The following is a 19,963-nucleotide window of genomic DNA, read 5'->3' as shown; positions in this document are numbered from 1 at the left end:
TTTCGTAGCCACTATTGCCACCACCAACAGCTACTGTAGTGTAAGTCTGGAGACGTAATTTAGCATCCCTGCACCTTGCAGGTTGCAACAATAGCCCTTTAGGATTATACCCAAGAGGAGAGGTGCTAGTAAGCTGTAAATATCATAATGAAATTCTCTTCCATTGGTTTGTTAGGAACACAGAAACCCAGCACATATTATGCATGCATTAACTGCTGAACAACATGATTATCTATTTTAATGACTTTAGGGAATTCTTTGTACCAGTGGGCTAAATGGAATAAAAGGAAAAACAAAGGACAATTGTGAAAATATGCCAAACCCTATCTTAAATTTAGTATATTTTCCATTCATCAGTATTGGGGAGGAATTAAAATCACACATCATCTTCTGTTTCTGTAAATTACATAGTACAGAGAAAACTAAGGAGCACATACCATAACATATTAAAGTTCAAGCATCCCTGTTCAATACTGTTTGTTTCAGAGAGGTATTTCCCCATGCCCCCGCCCCACGTAGTGTCTTAATGTGTATTTTAGAACCTAGGAGCAAGAACCAGGAGACAGGCACACTGCTATATGGCATGGGAAAATCTCTAGTTCAGGTACCCTGTCTTTTGAATCAAAATAATTCCCACTCCCAAACCCCTTTCTAGACATGCTGTCATTGTACATCGTTGCATTGCTATGTTTGTAAGTGCTTGCCAACACAAGACGAGTCAGCCTGACTTTTGGTATTTGTAAAGGAGTTCCCCTACTCTGCATGATTTAAAGCTGTTGGTTTTTATCTGTAGGTGATAGGACCACCTGGACCACCAGGGCCACATGGACCTCCAGGCCCTATGGTAAGCTTGAGAAGAAGAGCAGGGCTACAAAGTCCTTAAACCCTTTTGTCATTTTAATGCCTGCTTAATAGAAGTGCTGTGAGAGTACATGACTATTAAAGAGGGACCTAATTTAGGACCTTTGCTGCATGTCTTAAAATTCATGTCCCTGCTTACTGCAGGGGGGTTGGACTAGATGACCTTGAAAGGTCCCTTCCAACCTAATGCATTCTGTGATTCTATGACAAAAATGCAAGTGCAGCTTGCATCCTTTAAAGCAATAAACTCTTGTTGTGTACAAATGTTGTGGCATATTTTTGTGATGAAAAATGGTATCTTTATTTTCAGGGACCTCATGGACTGCCTGGCCCAAAGGTAAATTAATGACTGTCTTAATAGTCCTATTTTTGATGTCTGCAAAGTATCATGCTTTGTTTTTTAATGCATGCAGCTATGTTTTGTTTCATGTCTCGTTAATAAATGTATCTGATATTCTTAAACCTTAAAGCAGATTGTAATATTAACATGTAACTTTAAATCTTTTTTAATTTTCTGTGATCGTTCTGATTACAATTTCTCTTGAGCATTGGTGGAATCCAATGTTTGTATTAATATTTGTGATTTGACACTAAATTACTGAAGCTTCCTGTTTATGGGCAAGTGATCATTCCACTTGCAATTGGAATTACTTTTGAATGTAAGCAGTGTGTTATATGCTCAGGAACTGGAGTCAGACAGATTCTTCATTTATGCTCTCTTACATTTCCTACTTCTTCCAGTATGAATTACTTTTCACTGTCTTAGGTGCCATGTGCTTTACTGGCCAGTTTCTTCACACAAGTTCCTTGCCACAAGCTTGTGTGCATGCTTTCATGTTTTCCAACCTGGAATCCCTGATCAGGCAGGTCTGCAATACTATTTGAACATTTTCCACAGTGTAGTATGTGAAGATATGCTGTATCTTCTGCCCAGAAAAACAACTCAGGAGCAGGAAAGGAGACCTTGGCAGAGTTTAAATATTTTAATTTGTGCTTAACTTCAGTAATGGCCAGTAAACTAAAATTCAGTGTGACGCTATAGCATAGTGTTCACTAGAGCTAGTGGTGATGTCAGGCATGATCATGTCAATTATTGTGACTCCCTAATTGAATGTACCTTTCTCAAAAAAATAAGTAAGAGGAGTTTTGATTGACTTTTGAGGTTTTGTTTTTAAGGTGTAAGACAGAAAATCAGAGGTTTGCCTCTTACGAGACTGTTACTTTGGCGCACGAAGCCTGAGTCATAAATCATTTTTTGAAGTGAAATCTGTTCCATCTTAGCACCAGCCCTGCCTTACCTCAGGCTTTTGGCCCGAGACTCAGGCTTCTCAGAGCTTTCTCAGGTCTGTTTCCAAAACTTCAGCATTTTCAGTGCTACTGATCTGAAAGTCACATCTAGTGAAACAGAAGAATGAAGAAATGGGTTTTTAGGCAGGGTGCAAAGCAGGCGGGTGATGGCTGGAGTTACTTAAATGAGCAGACTAGATTTTATTCAGGGTTGTTTGTTGGGTTTTTGGGTTGTTTTTTTTTAATACAAATATGATATAAGGTAACAGAATACATCAGAGAAACCTAGGAACAAGGTGGGGAGCAGCCTGAATGAAATACCCATGTATTTCTGTTTCCCAAAAGACGCAGGGATGGTCAGCACTCTTTTTAACTGGGCAGCCATCAAGCTGAGGTAGTTTTTCGTGATGCGAGAATGATTTGTTGGCAACTTCAAGCCCACTATTACCCTCTTAGTGATGTATAATGGTCTATGCATAATTTAACAATCACAACAAGTGCCATTTCTTACGCTGTTTAAAATTGTATGAACACAGAAATGCCCAAGTAGCTGGGCATTGTATACCTTACACTGCTTCTTTTAATTTGTCAAAGGTTAATTATGTATGCTTAAAGGTTTAAAATATCTTTATGTAATATTTTGCTGCAAATTCCAGTTTGCCATAAGAAAAAAAGTACTGCTCCTTACAAAATGCACATTCCAAGATATCCCACTGAAGAAACCTGCAGGATCTCTTTTTGAGGCTTTTTTTTTAAAAAAAAAAATTTCTTTCCGTTTGAACTATCTGCATAGGGTGGTTTAAGGGATTTAAGAAAAATCCAACCCCCCCTGAAATTCAACATTTAATTTAAATCATCTAACTACAGTGATAATTATTATGAGAAGATTCAAAAGAATCTGTTATGCATAAGTTTCCTATAGGTTTTTTTTCACATGGATTTTAAACCTTCAGCAGACACTTCCCAAGTCCTTTTGCCCAGTACTATATCAGCTCTTAAAATTGCCAGTAAGCTGAGAAGGTTGAATTTGTGTCTTTGTTTCAAACTGGAATTTGCAGCCATTTCTGAGACTGGCTTCTTCTATTCCAGCTTAAACACCCATTATAGCACCAAAAATTTGGCATTTATACTTTTACGTTTAGGGTGAACCAGGGTTAAATGGTCTTAAAGGATTGAAGGGTGAAGCAGGTCAAAAGGGTGACAGAGGGCCCCTTGGTCTTCCAGTAAGTAAAAAACAACTATTCAATCTCAGTGCAAATCACAAACTTCTCTTTCTACTCCTGATGAAAAACTCTGGTTTACTCAACAGTGCACACAGAATATACCATGTTAGAGCCGAGCATCAGGCTTGTTTTGTTTTACCCCAAAACTGTGCTATCTTCCAAATCAATGTCCTGTAACACCCAGTGCTGTCAGGTTTTTTGTTATGTGTCAAAGTGTTCAGTGTCACAAGGATGCCATCCCGCCATTACATGAGTCATATCGTTATTTAAGTGTTGTATGGTGTTCTTGTTTAAAAAGGAATCTCCCCTCTTCCCCACATCTCTTCAGTTATTCTTCCTCTATTTCCATTTCTGTGGTTAAAATGGAGAGGTCTGAGGAAACCTAAAATTTGGTTTAGAGAATTTTGGGTTGTTTCTCATTGGTTAGGAATAGTGGATCGTTACTTTTGCCTTGTTCTTCTGAATGTTTGGCACTAATTTCACCTTAGAAAGAACTGAAAAAAAAAAGTAAAAATAACTTCACATGTGAAAACAGTATGTTTTTTAAAATTTAGGCTGAGAAAAGATAAAACACTTTGTGTGCTTATTTTTTTGTCTTTGAAAATTTAGGGTGTTGTTTTTCCTCACAAAAAGAGGTTTGGGGTGGGTTTTTTGTTGTTGTTTGGGTTTTTTTTAATGTGAGGATTACTCCATGTAATTGCACTCTTAATAGTGGAGGAAATGGAGGAAAATGACTAGGTTAACCCAAAGGAAACCAAACGCCTCTGATCAGTATTTTCAAGAATTATGTGCAGGGCCTCTGGACAAAGTCAGCTTCCCTGAAAATTTTAATTTATTTGGGGAAAGAAAAAAACAAAGATCATTTTCAATTAAGGCTACAGCTATGTAGAGAGGGAGCTTTGGAGTTCTGACCAAACCCCCTGAAAATGGCTAAAAGGAAGAAGAAAGTTTTGTTTCTGTCAGAAATGTTTGTTCTCACCCAGATCAAAATACACCATTAGTTTTTCAAATTTATATAGATCCTGTTTTGCTCCTGCTTACTTTTCCTAAATGTCATTTTAAGGAGCAATATCCAAGTGTTTGGCTTTCCAAAAGTGTTAATGAGCCCGAGGAGTGGCGGGGGTGGGGGGGGGGGGGGGGGGGGGGGAGGGGAGCGGGGTGTTTTGGGCAGGGAGGGTGTTTTGGGGTTTTTTTTTAGCACAGATTATTCCCTGTGTCCCAAATAGTTTTGGCCCCCCAGCCCCAGCATTCCTGGTAGCCGACCAGATCTTTCCCTGCTGCTCTGTTATTCGCGTAAGAGCCACCAGAGGTCATCCCGTCCCCAAGGATGCTGAAGCAAATAGCCCCAAGTGCCGGGTGCTACCCACTCCCAGCCTTTGCGGTGCTCCGAACTGTGACTGTATTGGGAAAACAGGAAATGTGATTGTCTCCCGGCCTCTTGGATATGAATGAGGCCATTGAAGTCAGGATCCAGATTTTGTTGGCTGCGTAATGCAGTGTTCTTGCACTTAAATACTTCCTATCACGGTTAGCATACATTTTTCTTTCTTTGTGTAGCATAGTATTCAGTATTGTCATTGTTTACAACTCAGAAACCACACAAGCACATTACAAAGTAAATATTTACATGTTAAGGCTTGAAAACACCCTAGCATCTGGTGTTCATAGCGCTCCTATAGCTTGATGTTACTCTGGTCTAATATACTGTGACATGAGGGCAAGGGTGGGTCAGTGACATTCCACTAATGTGGAACAGAGTCAGGCTCTTGATGTTACATGTGAATTTTTAACTAACATGCTGTAGTAATGTGATACCCATTCCAGAACCCTGTCACAACGTGTATTGTATGTTTGAATTGCGTATATTCATCAGCACCACTTACTAATCTCACGTTCTTGTCATTCGTGTTGTACCCATCATCCATGCTTCCACCTAACCACACAGGGAGCATCTGGCTTAGACGGAAAGCCAGGACCCCGGGTGAGTCCCTCATCTTTGTGCTGCTCTTCGTTACCAAGTCTGTGTGCCGGCTGCTCTCACACACCGCAAGGAGGAAGGAAGGCCAAGTGCCGCAGGCATTTCCCATGCTAAGAGGGGGCTTCAAGCAGACTATTTGGGCCATGTGTTTGGGAAGGAGAACATAATTCACTGTAGAAGGAATCCCTGAATCTTAAAAAGGCAGTTTTGGTTTTCATTTTTGGTTGAACAACTGCCTTGGTTGGGGTCCTTATTTTACTGAGTACAGATAGGAATTTAGCTTACAAAGGAAAACGCGCCTGTGCAATACTAATATGGAATCAGTGCAATGGATGCGGGCATGCTGGGGTTCTACATGCTTTCATATTCATATTCTATATTAAATATCAACATGGAATCGTTTGCTTTTTATAATGATAAAGAAATGGATAATCTGAAAGTGAAGTGGAATTACCTATTTGAAGACTTCTGTAAGATTTCCTGTGATCGCTGCAACATGTAGATCCACCTTAGAGATGGACATTTCAATTTAAAAGACAAAAAGTGTTTTTTAAAAAAAAATGCTTTTTTACCCTTACATTTTTCCTGGGAAAATAGCTTTCAATAAATTTTAAATCTTTGTAAATCTGCTCACTTCCATGAATAAAGTCAAATCCAACTAGAATAAAGATGGGTTATGTGATAACAAGAGAGCTTATAGGTGAAGTTTTGAAAGCCAAGTGGATTCGTTTGACCAGGTCCCATCACAATTAAGTCTGAATTTTCAACCAGTGAAAACTGATTCCATGTTAGTTCTTGGCTAGAAGACAGCTATTAAAACTAAAGACTTGTAAGAACAAGACCTCTCTCTTACCCCATTGTTTCCTTTCGCAGGGTGTAGATGGCCCAGTTGGTCCCCACGGCCCTGCAGGCCCTAAAGGAGACAGAGTAAGTATAATTTCCATGTCACCCTCTACAAAGCAACCACTGCAATGGCAAACTGTTGTATGGCTACCTATAGTGTGCCTAGGCATTACTGAACATAATGGTATCTCATCTGTTTAAGGATCAGCCCACAACTGTACATGTGTTCTATTTGCACTCATTTTCATCTGTTTAAAGGCTGATTTTGTCACTCAATAACTTCAGAGGAGCTGGTGTTTTGTAATGACAAATCAGTAAGAAACTTACAGGACTTTGAAGTTCACCGTGCTACATGAAATATAATTTTGGTTGATTTCATTATTTTGTGTAAATGGATTGAGAGAACTAGGACAGAAGAAGATAGTGTGATCTGACTATATACATATGCAGTGGCAAACAAAAATGGAGTTTCTCACCTGTTTGCACTTAAATGTTCTTATCTTGAAAAAAAAATTTCTAAGCTCTATAAAATTTAAAATTTTGTTCCTTTTCTTTTAAGCTTAGAAGATAGAAGCCCTACTACTTAATTTGAAATACTTGTAGTAAATTTTCTCCAACAGAAACAGGATAGAGACCATAATCTTTGTCTATGAGCTTGTCATCTTTAACATTACAACCATCAACTTGTACAAAAGAAGAAAAGATGATACCTTATATTAAACTAAAACCCCCAAAGAGTTGCCAGCCCTGAATTTTGTCTCTTTGAATTTCTCTTTAACAAAACATCTGTGCAAAAACAACTTCAGACTTGCTGTATTAAGGACGCAGCCATATGGCACAGGTCCAGTTAGCTTTAACAGTAGTACATCTGAGAAGGGTATGCATGACTTGATGATTAATTTTTACAGAGTTGTGTGTTGAGAAATAAGTACAAGACATGCAGTGTAGTCCAAAACAGGAACAGTAGGCTGTAGTTACCTCTCAGGCTACTTAACTGTCTGAAATACTTGGATATTTTTCTTTTATTTCCTAGAGGACTACAAATTCAAGTCTTTTTTTCAACTAGGACATAACTTCTTTTTTTTTTCCTATAAACTCTGAAAAGATTGTTGAACATAATCTGAATTTCAGGAAATAATTTAGAAACTACTTTTTATTCTTGTATTATGAGGTTTTATCTTGAAAGATATATGTATGTACTACCAGTTGAAATATCTTTCAAAAACAGTGTTCTATAATGTAAATTACTCTTCTAATGTAATGAAGGAAACTATATTTATTTTGTTTTTACAAAAGTACCTAAGGGCAGAATAAGTCATACAGCTGGATCTAGAGTCAGCCCTGCCATGTAACAAGCAGTAGTTACAAACACGTTAGGAACTGCTGTGATGTAAAGTGGTTCAATAACTGCATGAGCACAGAGGGACAGATTGGCAAGATTACAGAAGGGTGTGCAAGAAATTCCTGCAAACCCGCCGTTCGTTGTGTAACTAAATGAATGGAAGGAAGTTCAGAAGAAAGATGGAAGGCTTTTTTCCTAAGCAATCCACTAGCAAGACTATTGCTGTAATTGTTTGTTTAATCATTTAATACTGTTTGGGAGGAGAAGTTGCTTGTAGCACAGTTATCTAATGTGTGCCTGGCATTGATGTATGTCTCATCATCTAAATAACAGTTTTACAGCTTGCCTTTGCAACTGTTGAACTCATTTATGTGAAAGCTGGAGGAAAACATTTTTGCCTGCTTATTTTACCCTTTGCCTTTCAACTAAACATGGTGCCTAGTGCCACTGCACAGTATCACTGGATATTTTGTCCATACTGATAAGGAAAACTTTGGGCCGATATTAACGTACAAGGACACTATGGATTCCTACCATGAAACATAACCATGTACTTAAATCCATGTTGTTTAGAATTTGGAAAGACAATCTGCCTTTAAGAAAATGCATGTAAAGTGCTGGTCACTATATATCTCCTTAAAAGTTAAGGAAAGCAAGTGTAATCAAACTGAAGCCCAGTGACTTCTTCTACAGAATTATGGATTTGTTGATGCATAGGCTCTATTTGAGGCTATGCTGAATTACTCTTCTTAGGTAGACCAGACTGTTCTGCAAATTAGGGCCGGTTGGTTTGTTTCCAGTTTATCTATTTAACTAAAATAGAAAGCATCAGACAGTCTCTATACAAAACTTATTTAGACGGTGAGAAACTAGACTAGATATGTCACTAGAAAATAGGAAAACGTGGTTTTGAACAAATGATCTATTAATTCACTGTGTGAGCTTAACCATGTAATTTTCTCTTTAAACTGTTCATTGATTATTAGAAGCTAACACAGGACTTAATACTTCCTGAAGTATGATAATTGTGAACGTTCCAGTGCTGTGGTTCTGTGCATTTCTTTTGGTAGAAACAGAAATGGTAACAGTGTGAATTAATATCATTTATTAGACTTCTTTCTTACAGTCCTTAATAAATACTTCAGCTATTGAAAATACCATTTTGCTAGGTGCTTAGAGAGCTTTTACTGAGAACATCTTCATGAAATGGGGGATTTGGTGATATTAGGACTTTGAATCTGGCTGTGTAGCTGTTAATCTCACATATATTGTCTTGAGATAAAATAAAGAACATTGGTAAACAGATACACATTTTAAATTGCTACTAGTGACAGGGGGTGTGTAAAACTTAAGGGTGATGACAGGCATAATGTGTATACAACTTCTTGTCCATCTAGGAGAAGCTGAAAGACAAAATTATTGAAATGCTCATTTCCTAAAACCCTTGCCTTGGTGGCAGAAACCTGGGTTTTGGCTCTCAGATGTGTAGCCTCTGCCATGCTGTCATCACTACACATGTTCTGTACTGGGAGGGAAAGCATATCCTGTTCAATTTGGTTAAAATGTTTGTCACCGTGGGTGGCAGTGTTATGAAATCTCCATATTGATCTTAATGGAAACACCAGTGAGGCAGCTTTATTAATGCAAATGGTAGTTCATATTCACCCATGATTCAGGAGACTGAAGTGAGGAGGCAAAAACCCAAAGGCTGATGTTTCTGTCTTGTGGGCACTGAATAATTGTTTTACAAAGAGATATTTAAAACCTTCTTGAAGTTCACAGATGTCTGTTTCCCTGAAGGAAATGCTTTATTGTGATGGCTGAGGGCAGTATGCCCACAACAGTCCATCAATCTTACATAATCCATAAGCATTCAGGACTTCATCTGATATTCCAAACGCATTTCAGCATGTGCTTTGTATTGGAGGCAAAAAAATAGCAAGATACATTTCTCGAAATACATTCTTACATAACAGATGAGATTATTTCCTAGACTGAGACATTCAGTATCTTTATGTCTACCATATGTTTAGCAACATTACAGGCCTATCTCAAGAGGACTTTGTACAGTCGTCTTTGCCATTGAAGATTAAAAGAAAAAAAAAAGATACTTACATAGTCTTGACGTATTTCAGGTATTGATCAGACTGGTTTGTAGCTGTTACAAACGTGGGTCAGCACATGAGTTTCTTCTCAGCAGAAAGTTTCAAAGCTGCCAGGGATTTACTGTTTTGCAAATCAGCTGTTACTTCCTGGCACCTCCTATTGCTCTGCAAGGGCATCCAGCCCAAGTGCTGCTTAGAAATAGCTGGAGATTAACCAAATCCAGAACAATCAGACATCACAGACCTAATCACCCCTAAAATGAGTACAGACAGTGTCCACCTGTGTAAAACTATGGAGTATCTAAACCAGACTAAATGTCAGTTAATCTGACAAACTCCTTACTGCTGTGATTGTTCAACAACAGGTTCAGACTCAGTTTATTTGGATACCTGCTTTTTTGTATTATCCAGTCGATAAAATTGAGACTTAGCAGCCCATTTTCAGAGCTCTGCTAAAGGACTTGGCTCTGCCAATGATCATCACTATTAATTAGACACACTTCTACATCTCTTGTACTTTTAATAGAGTAATGAATTAATAATAAGTAATAAAGTAGTAAATAACCCAGATTTTTAGGGGATCTGGTACACAGAATTGTTTTAAGAGATTAAGTACAGTACAGGGGAATAAAGGGTCCAAATAACCCCACATGACAAATCCAGAGTAGGAGTTTTGAAAACTAGAGGTGGTCAGGAGTTTGGGGTTTTTTTCTTCAATCTCATCAATCTTTTAGCAGTTTTTAGTTTTTCTGCTGGATTTATTCAGAAGAAAGAACATCACAGCCTGGAACAGCACTACTGCCCACACCTACTTGCCAGCCCTGCCTCCTTAACAAGCTCACAGAGGGCTGTGCTCACAGTTACATGACCTTATCATTCGCTGACTCTGGAAGTTTAACTCCTTATCAGTCTTGATGAAGACCGATTGTAGAGCAAAGACTATTACTACTGTCATCCCAAAATTTTTCGCCTTGAAAATAATTTCATTTGGAAATGTTTGCTCTGTATTAAGCATGGACAATTATTTTGGTAGCAGCTGGTAATATTCCCATGGACTTTACTGCAGAATGAGATCAAACTTCTGGAGTAATCTCTGTACTTGTCTTGCACATTAGTGCAAGATTTGGTATAATAAACCAGGGTATTGACAGTGCATGGGATAATTTTCACAATGTCACTGTTAAATAGCATTGCCTGCTTACATACAAGCTCCAATCGACACATTATTTTTGCTTGTCACTGTATTGCATCTCAGCTTGATGCTGTATATCCTCAGCTGTTGCAGCTGCTATAACCTTAAGATTGAAATGAGTGCAAGTACAGTTTGGAAAATATTTTCAGTTACTAATGGATTTGAAAACAAATGCAATGTCATATGCCCCAAAAGTAATTTTGCCTAGAAAGTAATGCATACCACCTCTTTGCCCCCTTAATCATTTAATAAAAATCAAGAAGCTTGGATATTGTTCACTAAAAAGATGTAGCAATGCATAAACTTTCTATCTGAAATAGACAATGTTCTTCTTTTCTTGTTCTGTATTTTTTTTTTAGGGTGAAAAGGGATCTGGAGGTGACCCTGGACCCAGAGGACCATACGGCTTGCCTGTAAGTTGCACGTTCTTTGTACATATTTTGCTTTTCATCACTCCTTGATTATACTTTGTGTGGTTTATGACTGTGTTTCACCTAGTGGTATAGTTAGTTTGAAAAGGCAGTGGTAGATCGTAGTCTCTGGCAGTGTAAGGTCACTGGTCTGGATTGCAGACTTCAATTCCCAGTGCACACATGGTCATTCACAAGTCATGACAGAGACCTGACAAGAACTAGCAAGGGGGAGGAAATCCAGAATGCAAGTGCTTCTGTCCCTGCAGCCTGTGGCCATCAGCTGTCTGGGAACCTAGTGAGAGTGGCAGGAGTGTGGGATGAACTGTGGAAAGCTGTGATTTTCTTAATGTCAGTAAGCTGCTTGGATTTCCCTGTGATGGGGTTTAAGCTGGCAGGCAGCTAAAACAACCTCACAGCTACTCACTCACTGGGGGGCAGAGTTGTGGGGGGAGGTAAAACTCATGGGTCGAGATAAAGACACTTTAATATGATAGAAAAAGGAATATAGTAATAATAACAGCAGCAGCAATAAAGAATATACAAAACAAGTGACGTATGGCACAACGGCTCACCACCCATAGACCCAGGTAGCTCCTGAGCTGCAGTCCAAACCTCCAGCCAGCTGCGCCCAAGTTATAAACATCATATGGTGTGGACTATCTTTAGCCAGTTTGGGTCAGCTGTGTCCCCTCCCAGCTTCTGATGCACCCTCAGCCTCTTCACTGACCGGGCAGTATGAGAAGCTGAGAAGTCCTTGACTTGGTGTCAATATGGCATAGCAGCAATCAAAACATCAGTGTGTTATCAACATTATTTTCATCCTAAATCCAAAACACAGCACTATACCTGTTACAGGGAAGAAAATTAACTCTGTTCCAGCAAAAACCAGGACACTCTGCTTCAAAGTTACTTCCCCATTATATTTTTGGTATTTTGGACACTTCAGAGATCAGTTTTGTTTTCATTTCTGTGCTGTCTGCTCAGAAGCAATTTAAGAATTTCATTGCTGAGTGTTCGTAGGTGGAGATGGCATGCTTTAAATCAACCATTTAAATTATACTATCCATTTAAAAAGTTTGAGTGAGAACTTCCTTTGTTCAATAACTTCAGTTGACTTACTGTGTTTACTTTGCTGGTGACTGGGTCTGGTGTGTGTGTATATATGTATGTCTCATCTGTACTTTGACACAAGAAAAGCCATGTGAATGTGCCTGGCCAGGCATAACCAGCCTTTGCAAGAGACTTCGAATGTTTCCATACCCTCTCCAGTCTAACCTGTTTGATTAATTAATTAAAGCTGGAATACAGACTCATGGTTTAATTGGATCTATTTAATTAGATCAGGAGTTGATGACAGTTTTCAGGCTCTGTGGAGTGTTACAGTAGCTTGCAATGGATGTTTATCTGAGGGTCACTTTTGTGAGTTAAATTAAAAAATTCCAATTTCTCTTTCCCCTTTCTGTGAACAAAATATAAAAAAACCAATACAGGCTCTTCTGTATTTTCAGCTTGCTCCTGGTATCTGCGTATGAACCAAATTTTACAGTCAGGCAAAATTTTACAGTCAAGTTATCAGTTCCTGGAAATGTGAAACACTGACAGAAATGTCCTTCACTAGCAGCAATGCTGTGTGTTCAGTGCTAACTCGGGTACCACTGAACAGAGGGAGCGCAGGTGTCGGGCATCAAGGAGGCCATTGGTATCACAGCTTAGGGACGCTAATGTAGTTTATATGGTTCTTTGGCAGGGCAAAGATGGCGAGCCTGGCCTTGATGTAAGTAATATGTATGACCAGTACAATCTTAATGGTAGGTAAGCATCTTTCAAGAAATAGCTTACGGAGTGTAACACCTTTGTTTCCATTTAGTGTGCGTGTGGAGAGTGTGCTGAATGCTGCATTCACTCTTTCTCTATGATAAAGAGGACAAGTATTATGTAAATACAGCTCTTCTTGATATATATTGATGTTTAGTAATACAAGTAGTGGGTCCTCTGGAAGTCAATAGGCTGAAAAACTGTGTGTGGTAAGAAAATATTCAGACTTGTGACTCAGTCATAGGTAAGCAAGGAGTCACTAATGTTCAGTTAGGTAAATTTTTCCTAGTTAAACAGAATAATTCCATAACCTGTAAGGGACACATTTCAAAATATAGTATCACTCTTTGGCATACTTAGAAAACTTGCTCAAAGGCTTTTCCTCTAGCCCTATGCTGAAATCCCTAACTTGAAGGAGTCTTTTCCAAAAATGTAGTATGATACATAGTATAGACTATTGCCATTTTGGGTGCTGTGATTTAGTGGTAAAATGACAATCAAATACGAGGACTTACTTGGCTCGCATGCTGTTGTGTGCATGCATGTGTGCACACGTAACACACATACATACAAACCATGTGGTGAAATCATCTTTTTTTATTTTTTCCAAGAGTATTTGAAAGCATTTTATTTGCATGCAAATAAAAGTCGACCTATCTTTGTCCATTTTGTTTTTATAGGGTTTCCCTGGCCCTCGAGGAGAAAAGGGTGATATAGGAGAAAAGGGAGAAAAGGTGACCACAGTGTTATTAACTGTTGCTTGAATCCTCAGCCTAGTCAGTTCTACTGTCTTTACGCTACAAATTGTCCTATTAAAATTTATCTTTGGTTTTACTGTGTGCCAAAAGGCAGGTCACAGATACACGCTAAGCAAAATCATGAAAAACATGAAAATTTATGCACAGTACTAGTAATATCAACATGTCCCAAAGCACAGCTTGGTTTTAGGCTTATTTTTTTCCAAACCATCCTATGCATGTTGAAAATCCTTGTCAGCCTGAACTTTTTACGCAGACGCTGCTGAAAGGTGTCCTTGTGGTAGTAATTTTATACTGAAGACCCCAGCCCTGTTCCTTGGCAGTGTTTGCAGCTTAACTGTTGGTCCTTGTGTACCGTGCCTGTACACGCTACACATCCCCCACCAAATGTGTAAGGATGGGAATTATTCAATTTTTTTTTTTTTTTTTGGCAGCAGGGTTGTGGACTTGTATTAAGTAATATACTCTACTGTTCTGGTAAACCAACTACACAGCAAAGTTAACAGAAACAGCCTAACTTCATTTTCTCTGTCCAGACCCAGTGACTTGGAACATGCGAAGTAAAAAGCAACTGAGGACAAAATGCATTCAGAGAAATTCATGAGCAAATCCCCTCTATTTCCAACCACCGCAGCTGCTAAAACTGCTGAATTATCACCCACACCAAGCCACTTAAGATAAAAGTCCATACAGGCAGCAGCTGATCTTTCTAGTTCAGACCACTGTTTTTCCTAGCTGGCATGTGCCATCAGGGCATCTTAGACAAGAAGCAGGGTTAAAAAGTCACCATGGCGGTTTGAGTTCATCTCCTTTTCTTAATACTGTCAGGCAAAACACTTCCCAAGAATGCAGTGATAAGGGTACTGTGAAGTGTATCCTTCCCTTCTGTTCCTTATTATGTTGCTTATTTTGAGCTCAGAGATCACTGGTAAGGTACTGATTCTGCAAAACAACTGTTGCTTAGGCAGGTGCTTTATGCAAATAATAAAGGCAGCATCTGACCTGGCAGAGTAATCACAATAAATGGCAAGTTCTTCTTGGCTGTCAAACACTACAGGTCTGTCCATCACAAGAGAACAGCTTTTCTGTTTGAGAGCAGTTATCAGTAGAAAAATATAAGTGACAACTGCCAGCTCTGATAGATGACTGGCAGAATGGCCAGCCTGTGCTATGTGCTGGGAGTTCCAGGAGATGCCAAATTGAATGAGCTTAACAGTGTGTTCTCATACTGGCATACATTAGTAAGGGTTGTGTCCAGAAGGTTAAAATAAGTTATTAGTCCTCTCTAATCAATCCTGGTGAGGTTGCTTGAATTCTACAAATGGTATTTTGAGGAAAAACTTGTGAAATTGGAGAGGAAGAAGGCGACCAAGCTGGCAGGAGCCTGGGGTACACACAACCGATAGAAGAGGTTGGAGGAGGTAGACAGGCTTAGTCTGACAAAGAGGAGGCCAAACTACTTGAAGTGGTAGTTTTGACACATAGATGATGGAGCAAAACTCTTCTGTATAATGGCAAATGGAAAACAGAGGACCACAACCTGCTCCTGGGAGGTTCAGACTGATTATTATGAAAAACCTTGTTCACTGATGGCAGCATGGCTCTGGGACAGTTTACCCAGTGGCTGAACCACTGCCCATGAAGGACTGCAGGACCTGGTCTAGGGTCAGGAATTTTCCTGCTCAAGATAGGAAGCTAGATGAAGCAACCTTCCAACCAGACCTTCTGAGGCTTTGCTTCCACATACAGCTAGAGATAGGCAAACACTTTGCAGCTATCAGAGCCCCAGGAAATCTCTGGAAGAAACACTGGGATGCTGGTAAAACATTGGTTTATGAGCTTATATGAATACAATATCGTGTTAATAAGAGCTTAGATTCTCACACTCAGGATGTAAAAATGTTTTGATGTCCTAGAGTCCAGCATGCTGATTTTGGGTATTAGCTCACTGTTCCCAGACAAACTAAATAGCTCAAACACAGGACCACCAGTTAGAAGAGGGTGAGGGAATTGTGTGTGGCCACAAGGCACAGTTGTGGTTCAGGTTGCCCATGTAACCTTGTTCTCTTAGGTTGCAGGACACATCTCCTAGGAAGTCTAGTCCTCCATCCCCCTAAAACTTCAGGAAAAGGCAAAACACATTTCTCAAGGAGAATGCATGGGATAAAGTACTTAGTGAGTCTGACAGATATTTCAGAAACCATGTTATTTTATTGGCCTTCAGATTAAGAGGATTGCCAGGAAGTCTGTAGAGTGAAAATGGAGAATCTCTGCCTTAAAAATTCTCAGAATATTCAAAGAAAATTAGAAGGTAAAGGAAGGCCTTTCCTGGTGAAATATCAGGAAGGATATAGCTGAGACTTCTGTGAGAGAGACTTTTGTTTCACAGTTTTGACGCTTTTTTTCCGCAGAAACAAGCAAATACTTGTATCTTGCAAGGTTTCACAAGAACCACCTTGCTTCCATCAATTGTTCCTTCTCCAAATGGAAGGCTGACTCTCAAAAGACACGGAATAGTGCAATGAATAGAAACTTTCATTATAAGAAATTTTCTCATTTCTGGTGTTTTTACATATGTAAATTAGTAATTATCTATGACCAAATTGATGTAACAGCACCCATTTTTAGCACAATTTTTTCATAGATACACTACTATAGACAGGGAATAAATTTGTATTTTTTGAGCCTGAGTCCTAGACTGATTTTTATTTTAGCCTGTCAGTTGTACTGCTACAGTAGAAGCAGGTCAGTGTTTGCATTATAACATCTGCTTAACTTGGCTGTAAAAATAATCTTTATAAGTGTTCTAACTCATATAAAAATATAGTCAGGAGCAGCACACAAAAGTTTCATAGTCTTGATTTTGTATTTTCAAACTGTATGAATAGAATGAAAAGAAAAATAAAAAGGAATAACCTTTAATGAAAGGTAGAGATTGTGTTGTGGGGAGAAGGGAAGGGAGCTGTGATCCCAAATACACAGTTGTGTCTTCTGTTACAAATATTGACAGAGAAGTATGATGTATCCTAACAATGGCTGCAAAGGCATCATCCTTCCCCCCTCCCTCCCCACTCCTCTCCTCCCCCCTGCCCCCCGCCCCCCAACCCTCCCTGCCCCATAGTCAGCACTGGTGAAAATCTGTATATGGGAGATTGTTCCAACCTAATGGTGTGACCAATTTGTATTTATCTAGGTACTGATGAAGAGAGGGATTTTTTAAATCTTCATCAGATGTAGGTTCTCCTTATCTCCTGTGGATCTCTGTAGTTGGGGGTAAGGAGGTAAAGATTAGGAGACCAGAAGTCAGTCTGTGGAAAAAGTAGTAAAGTGCTCAGGTAACCCAGACTATTCTCTATGCCGATGACTGCTGAATTGGCTTGAAGAAGATCATAGGCTTGCCCTGAAAAACAGGAAGTTTAAATAGTTATCTCTTGACTTGTAACACAAGTTAAAGCAATACAAGTCTTAAAGATACAAAAGAGCCAGAAACCAAACTGTACTATCCATTTTCAGAATATTTTTTTGGAGTATGTCTGTGCTCTTTGTTTGCATACACTCCCAGCAAATATATTGGTGTTACACTGAGCACAAATAACAAGAGACTTAACCCTAAAACCATTTGGCTTCTGTGCTGTGCTGTCATGTTTGCAGGTTTAAGATTAAAATTTAGCCAATTTTACAGTTCCTGACTTCTGGGGGTTAATTTTTTTTTTTTTTTTAACCACAATCTTATAATTTGATAAAGAAGGCTGGTGTTTGGGTTGCTGTTTTCCTAAATATTATCCTGCAACTTTTTGGCACACAGAAAAGATAGACAAGAAACTTTGCTCCTGTTGTGTCATGAATGCAGTATGTTTTGTTCATGGAAAAGATTTATTTTTTATCTGAATGTATCAAGTATGCTATGATATTAAATGAATAATGTGCTTTCTTTCCTTTTTAAAATAATATAGCTAATTATTTTTTAATTGTTTAATTTTTTTTTTCTCTTGTTACTAGACTAAGTCTTTCTCTACTGGTGTGGAACTAGATACATGTTTATATACTATGCTTCACCAAAATCCGTCTGTCTTTCCAAAGGGGCATTCCTTCCTTCTCCTTCTACCTTCATTCCTTACAATTCCTCTGTCTTTTTTACCCTTTTCCTCACAAAATAAATCCTCCCAATAGCCACAACCTCGCTTGCTGGTTCTCCAATGTCATACTAATTTTCCTATGACTATTTTTCCCATTTCTTTGTTACATTCCTGATTTACTCATCCTTCCTATCCCATTTTTTTATGATCCTAGTCCAATTTGTTTCATTTTTTTTAACAGAACCTTTTTTTGATTTTTGTAAAATTGAGAGCAAACCTGAAACTCATTTACCATTGTGATCAACTGGTGTGAAATCAATTAAAAAATGAACTTTCTAAACATCTTATACTGCTTGAAGGTGAGGTCGTCTTTGCAGGTAGCTTTGTTGAGGGGACTCAACTCATTTCCATAAGTAATTAAAAGCATTGGAAGTTTTACAATAAAAAAATAAAAAACCCCTCTATGAAGTCAAAGCACTGAATTTTCATATAATAAGTAGATTAAGCATTCCCTGCAGTAGAGAGAACATATAAATGTTGGAATATTTAAATAAGAATTTTTATCACTTCTGAGGACTTTATGACACCAAGACATTATGAAGTAATTGAAAATGTCATAGCATCTCTCTGTCAAGCAGTTGGAATGTTCTGATTCCTGTAACAGGGTTTGGAATGGTCATGTTGTATTTGGAGTGACAGGAGTGCATCCTGATTGATGTCTGTGGGTTTCTGGAAACACCACTGAGAACAGCATTTGTCCCAAATTCTGAACAAGTACAAAGGGTCAGTTCAGCGATAGATGCTCCAGGCCAAATTCACCCTTAGCTTGATGCAGTGGACGTTGATAGAATTTAGCCAGAGACCAGCCATCCCTGCAAAGGTCCTTGTTAGACTGTAACGACGTTCTCTCAAGGTTATTTCTGACTAGTGACGGATCTTCTAGGGAAGCTGACAAATTCAGTTTAGTGTGCGTGTGCGCTTCAGTACCATCACTGAGAACAAATAGGAGACCCCTTATTTTGGACCGTGGACTGGGGGAATTTGCAGATTTGCCTCTGTCTCAAGAAATCAGTGATTTCAAACCCTGTTCTAGGATTCAAAACATTCATAGTACTGATATGAAATACCAACACAAACTAATACTGACTGATTGCAATTCTTGCTTGTGATCATATAATTTATTTTTCCACATACCGCACCATCCAAACCAGAACACAGTGGTAAGTGTCCTTTCAGCTCTCCATTGGCTTAAAAAGAAAACCCCAAACTTTTAAACCAATCTTTATTTAACTTTTTTCCAAAAGAATGAAACTTGTTTTATCCAAACCGTTGTATCCACAGGGGGAAAAGGGAAAGAAAGGCAAAAAGGGGCCTAAAGGGGAGAAAGGAGAACAGGGTGCTCCTGGATTAGATGCACCTTGCCCGTTGGTACGTCTCACTTGTGTATTGGAAAATTGATCATCTTGCTGTAGACTGATGGAATAAGAAATGAGGGGAGAGGAACAAGCATCAGCTACTCTGTCACTTGTTGCCCTTTGTTAACAAGCCTTACCTCCAGTTTCTGGCAAATTCTGGAGCAAGCGCTGTCAACTTCCTGATTTGTTTGAAAGCACCAGACTTCAGACATTCAGGCTAAATTTGTGGGGGGTTTTTTCATCATTTTCTTCCAAATGTGTTGAAAGGAACCAAACTGGAGATGTGCCTGAGTCAATGCCCCACAGGTTGAAATGACAACATGGCAGCCTGCTTTTTCCTCTTGCCTCTCTATTGTTATTCGTTCGCTCCAGCTAAATCAATACCGAAGGCATTTTCTTGACAGTAACGTTGCAAGTTAATCTTTACAAACAGGGATTCCGTGGAATTAAGGGGGAAAAAGGGGAGCCAGGCCAGCCTGGCCTGGATGGGCTGGATGCCCCTTGCCAATTGGTACAGTATTTCTCTTTCCTACCAACCCTGCATGCGGTTCCTTTGTTTGTAGTCAGCCATTCTCAATGTAAAGTAATGTTTTTCTGAGCTGACTTTACATTATTCACATAATACATGCATGTGCATGAACAAACCAGCTGCTTC

The 19,963-nt window shown here is 39.0% G+C and overlaps 1 protein-coding gene across 1 annotated transcript in view; it reads left to right on the top strand.

The window, feature by feature from the left end:
• Positions 1 to 19,963, top strand: part of COL25A1 (collagen type XXV alpha 1 chain) — a gene marked incomplete at both ends in the record, with an annotated part of 297,516 nt that overhangs the window by 273,901 nt on the left and 3,652 nt on the right. The window contains 9 exons of the mRNA XM_084264091.1: positions 794 to 844; positions 1,172 to 1,198; positions 3,291 to 3,371; positions 5,317 to 5,352; positions 6,223 to 6,276; positions 11,191 to 11,244; positions 12,992 to 13,018; positions 13,740 to 13,793; positions 19,235 to 19,321. Coding sequence (XP_084120217.1) covers positions 794 to 844; positions 1,172 to 1,198; positions 3,291 to 3,371; positions 5,317 to 5,352; positions 6,223 to 6,276; positions 11,191 to 11,244; positions 12,992 to 13,018; positions 13,740 to 13,793; positions 19,235 to 19,321 — 471 coding nt within the window. The remainder of the gene's footprint in view (positions 1 to 793; positions 845 to 1,171; positions 1,199 to 3,290; positions 3,372 to 5,316; positions 5,353 to 6,222; positions 6,277 to 11,190; positions 11,245 to 12,991; positions 13,019 to 13,739; positions 13,794 to 19,234; positions 19,322 to 19,963) is intronic.

The sequence above is a fragment of the Gallinula chloropus genome (assembly GCF_964237585.1).
Source record: "Gallinula chloropus genome assembly, chromosome: 4".
Classification (NCBI taxonomy): domain Eukaryota; kingdom Metazoa; phylum Chordata; class Aves; order Gruiformes; family Rallidae; genus Gallinula; species Gallinula chloropus.
Note: the sequence above shows the minus strand (reverse complement) of the source record. Positions and strands in the feature narration are given on the sequence as shown.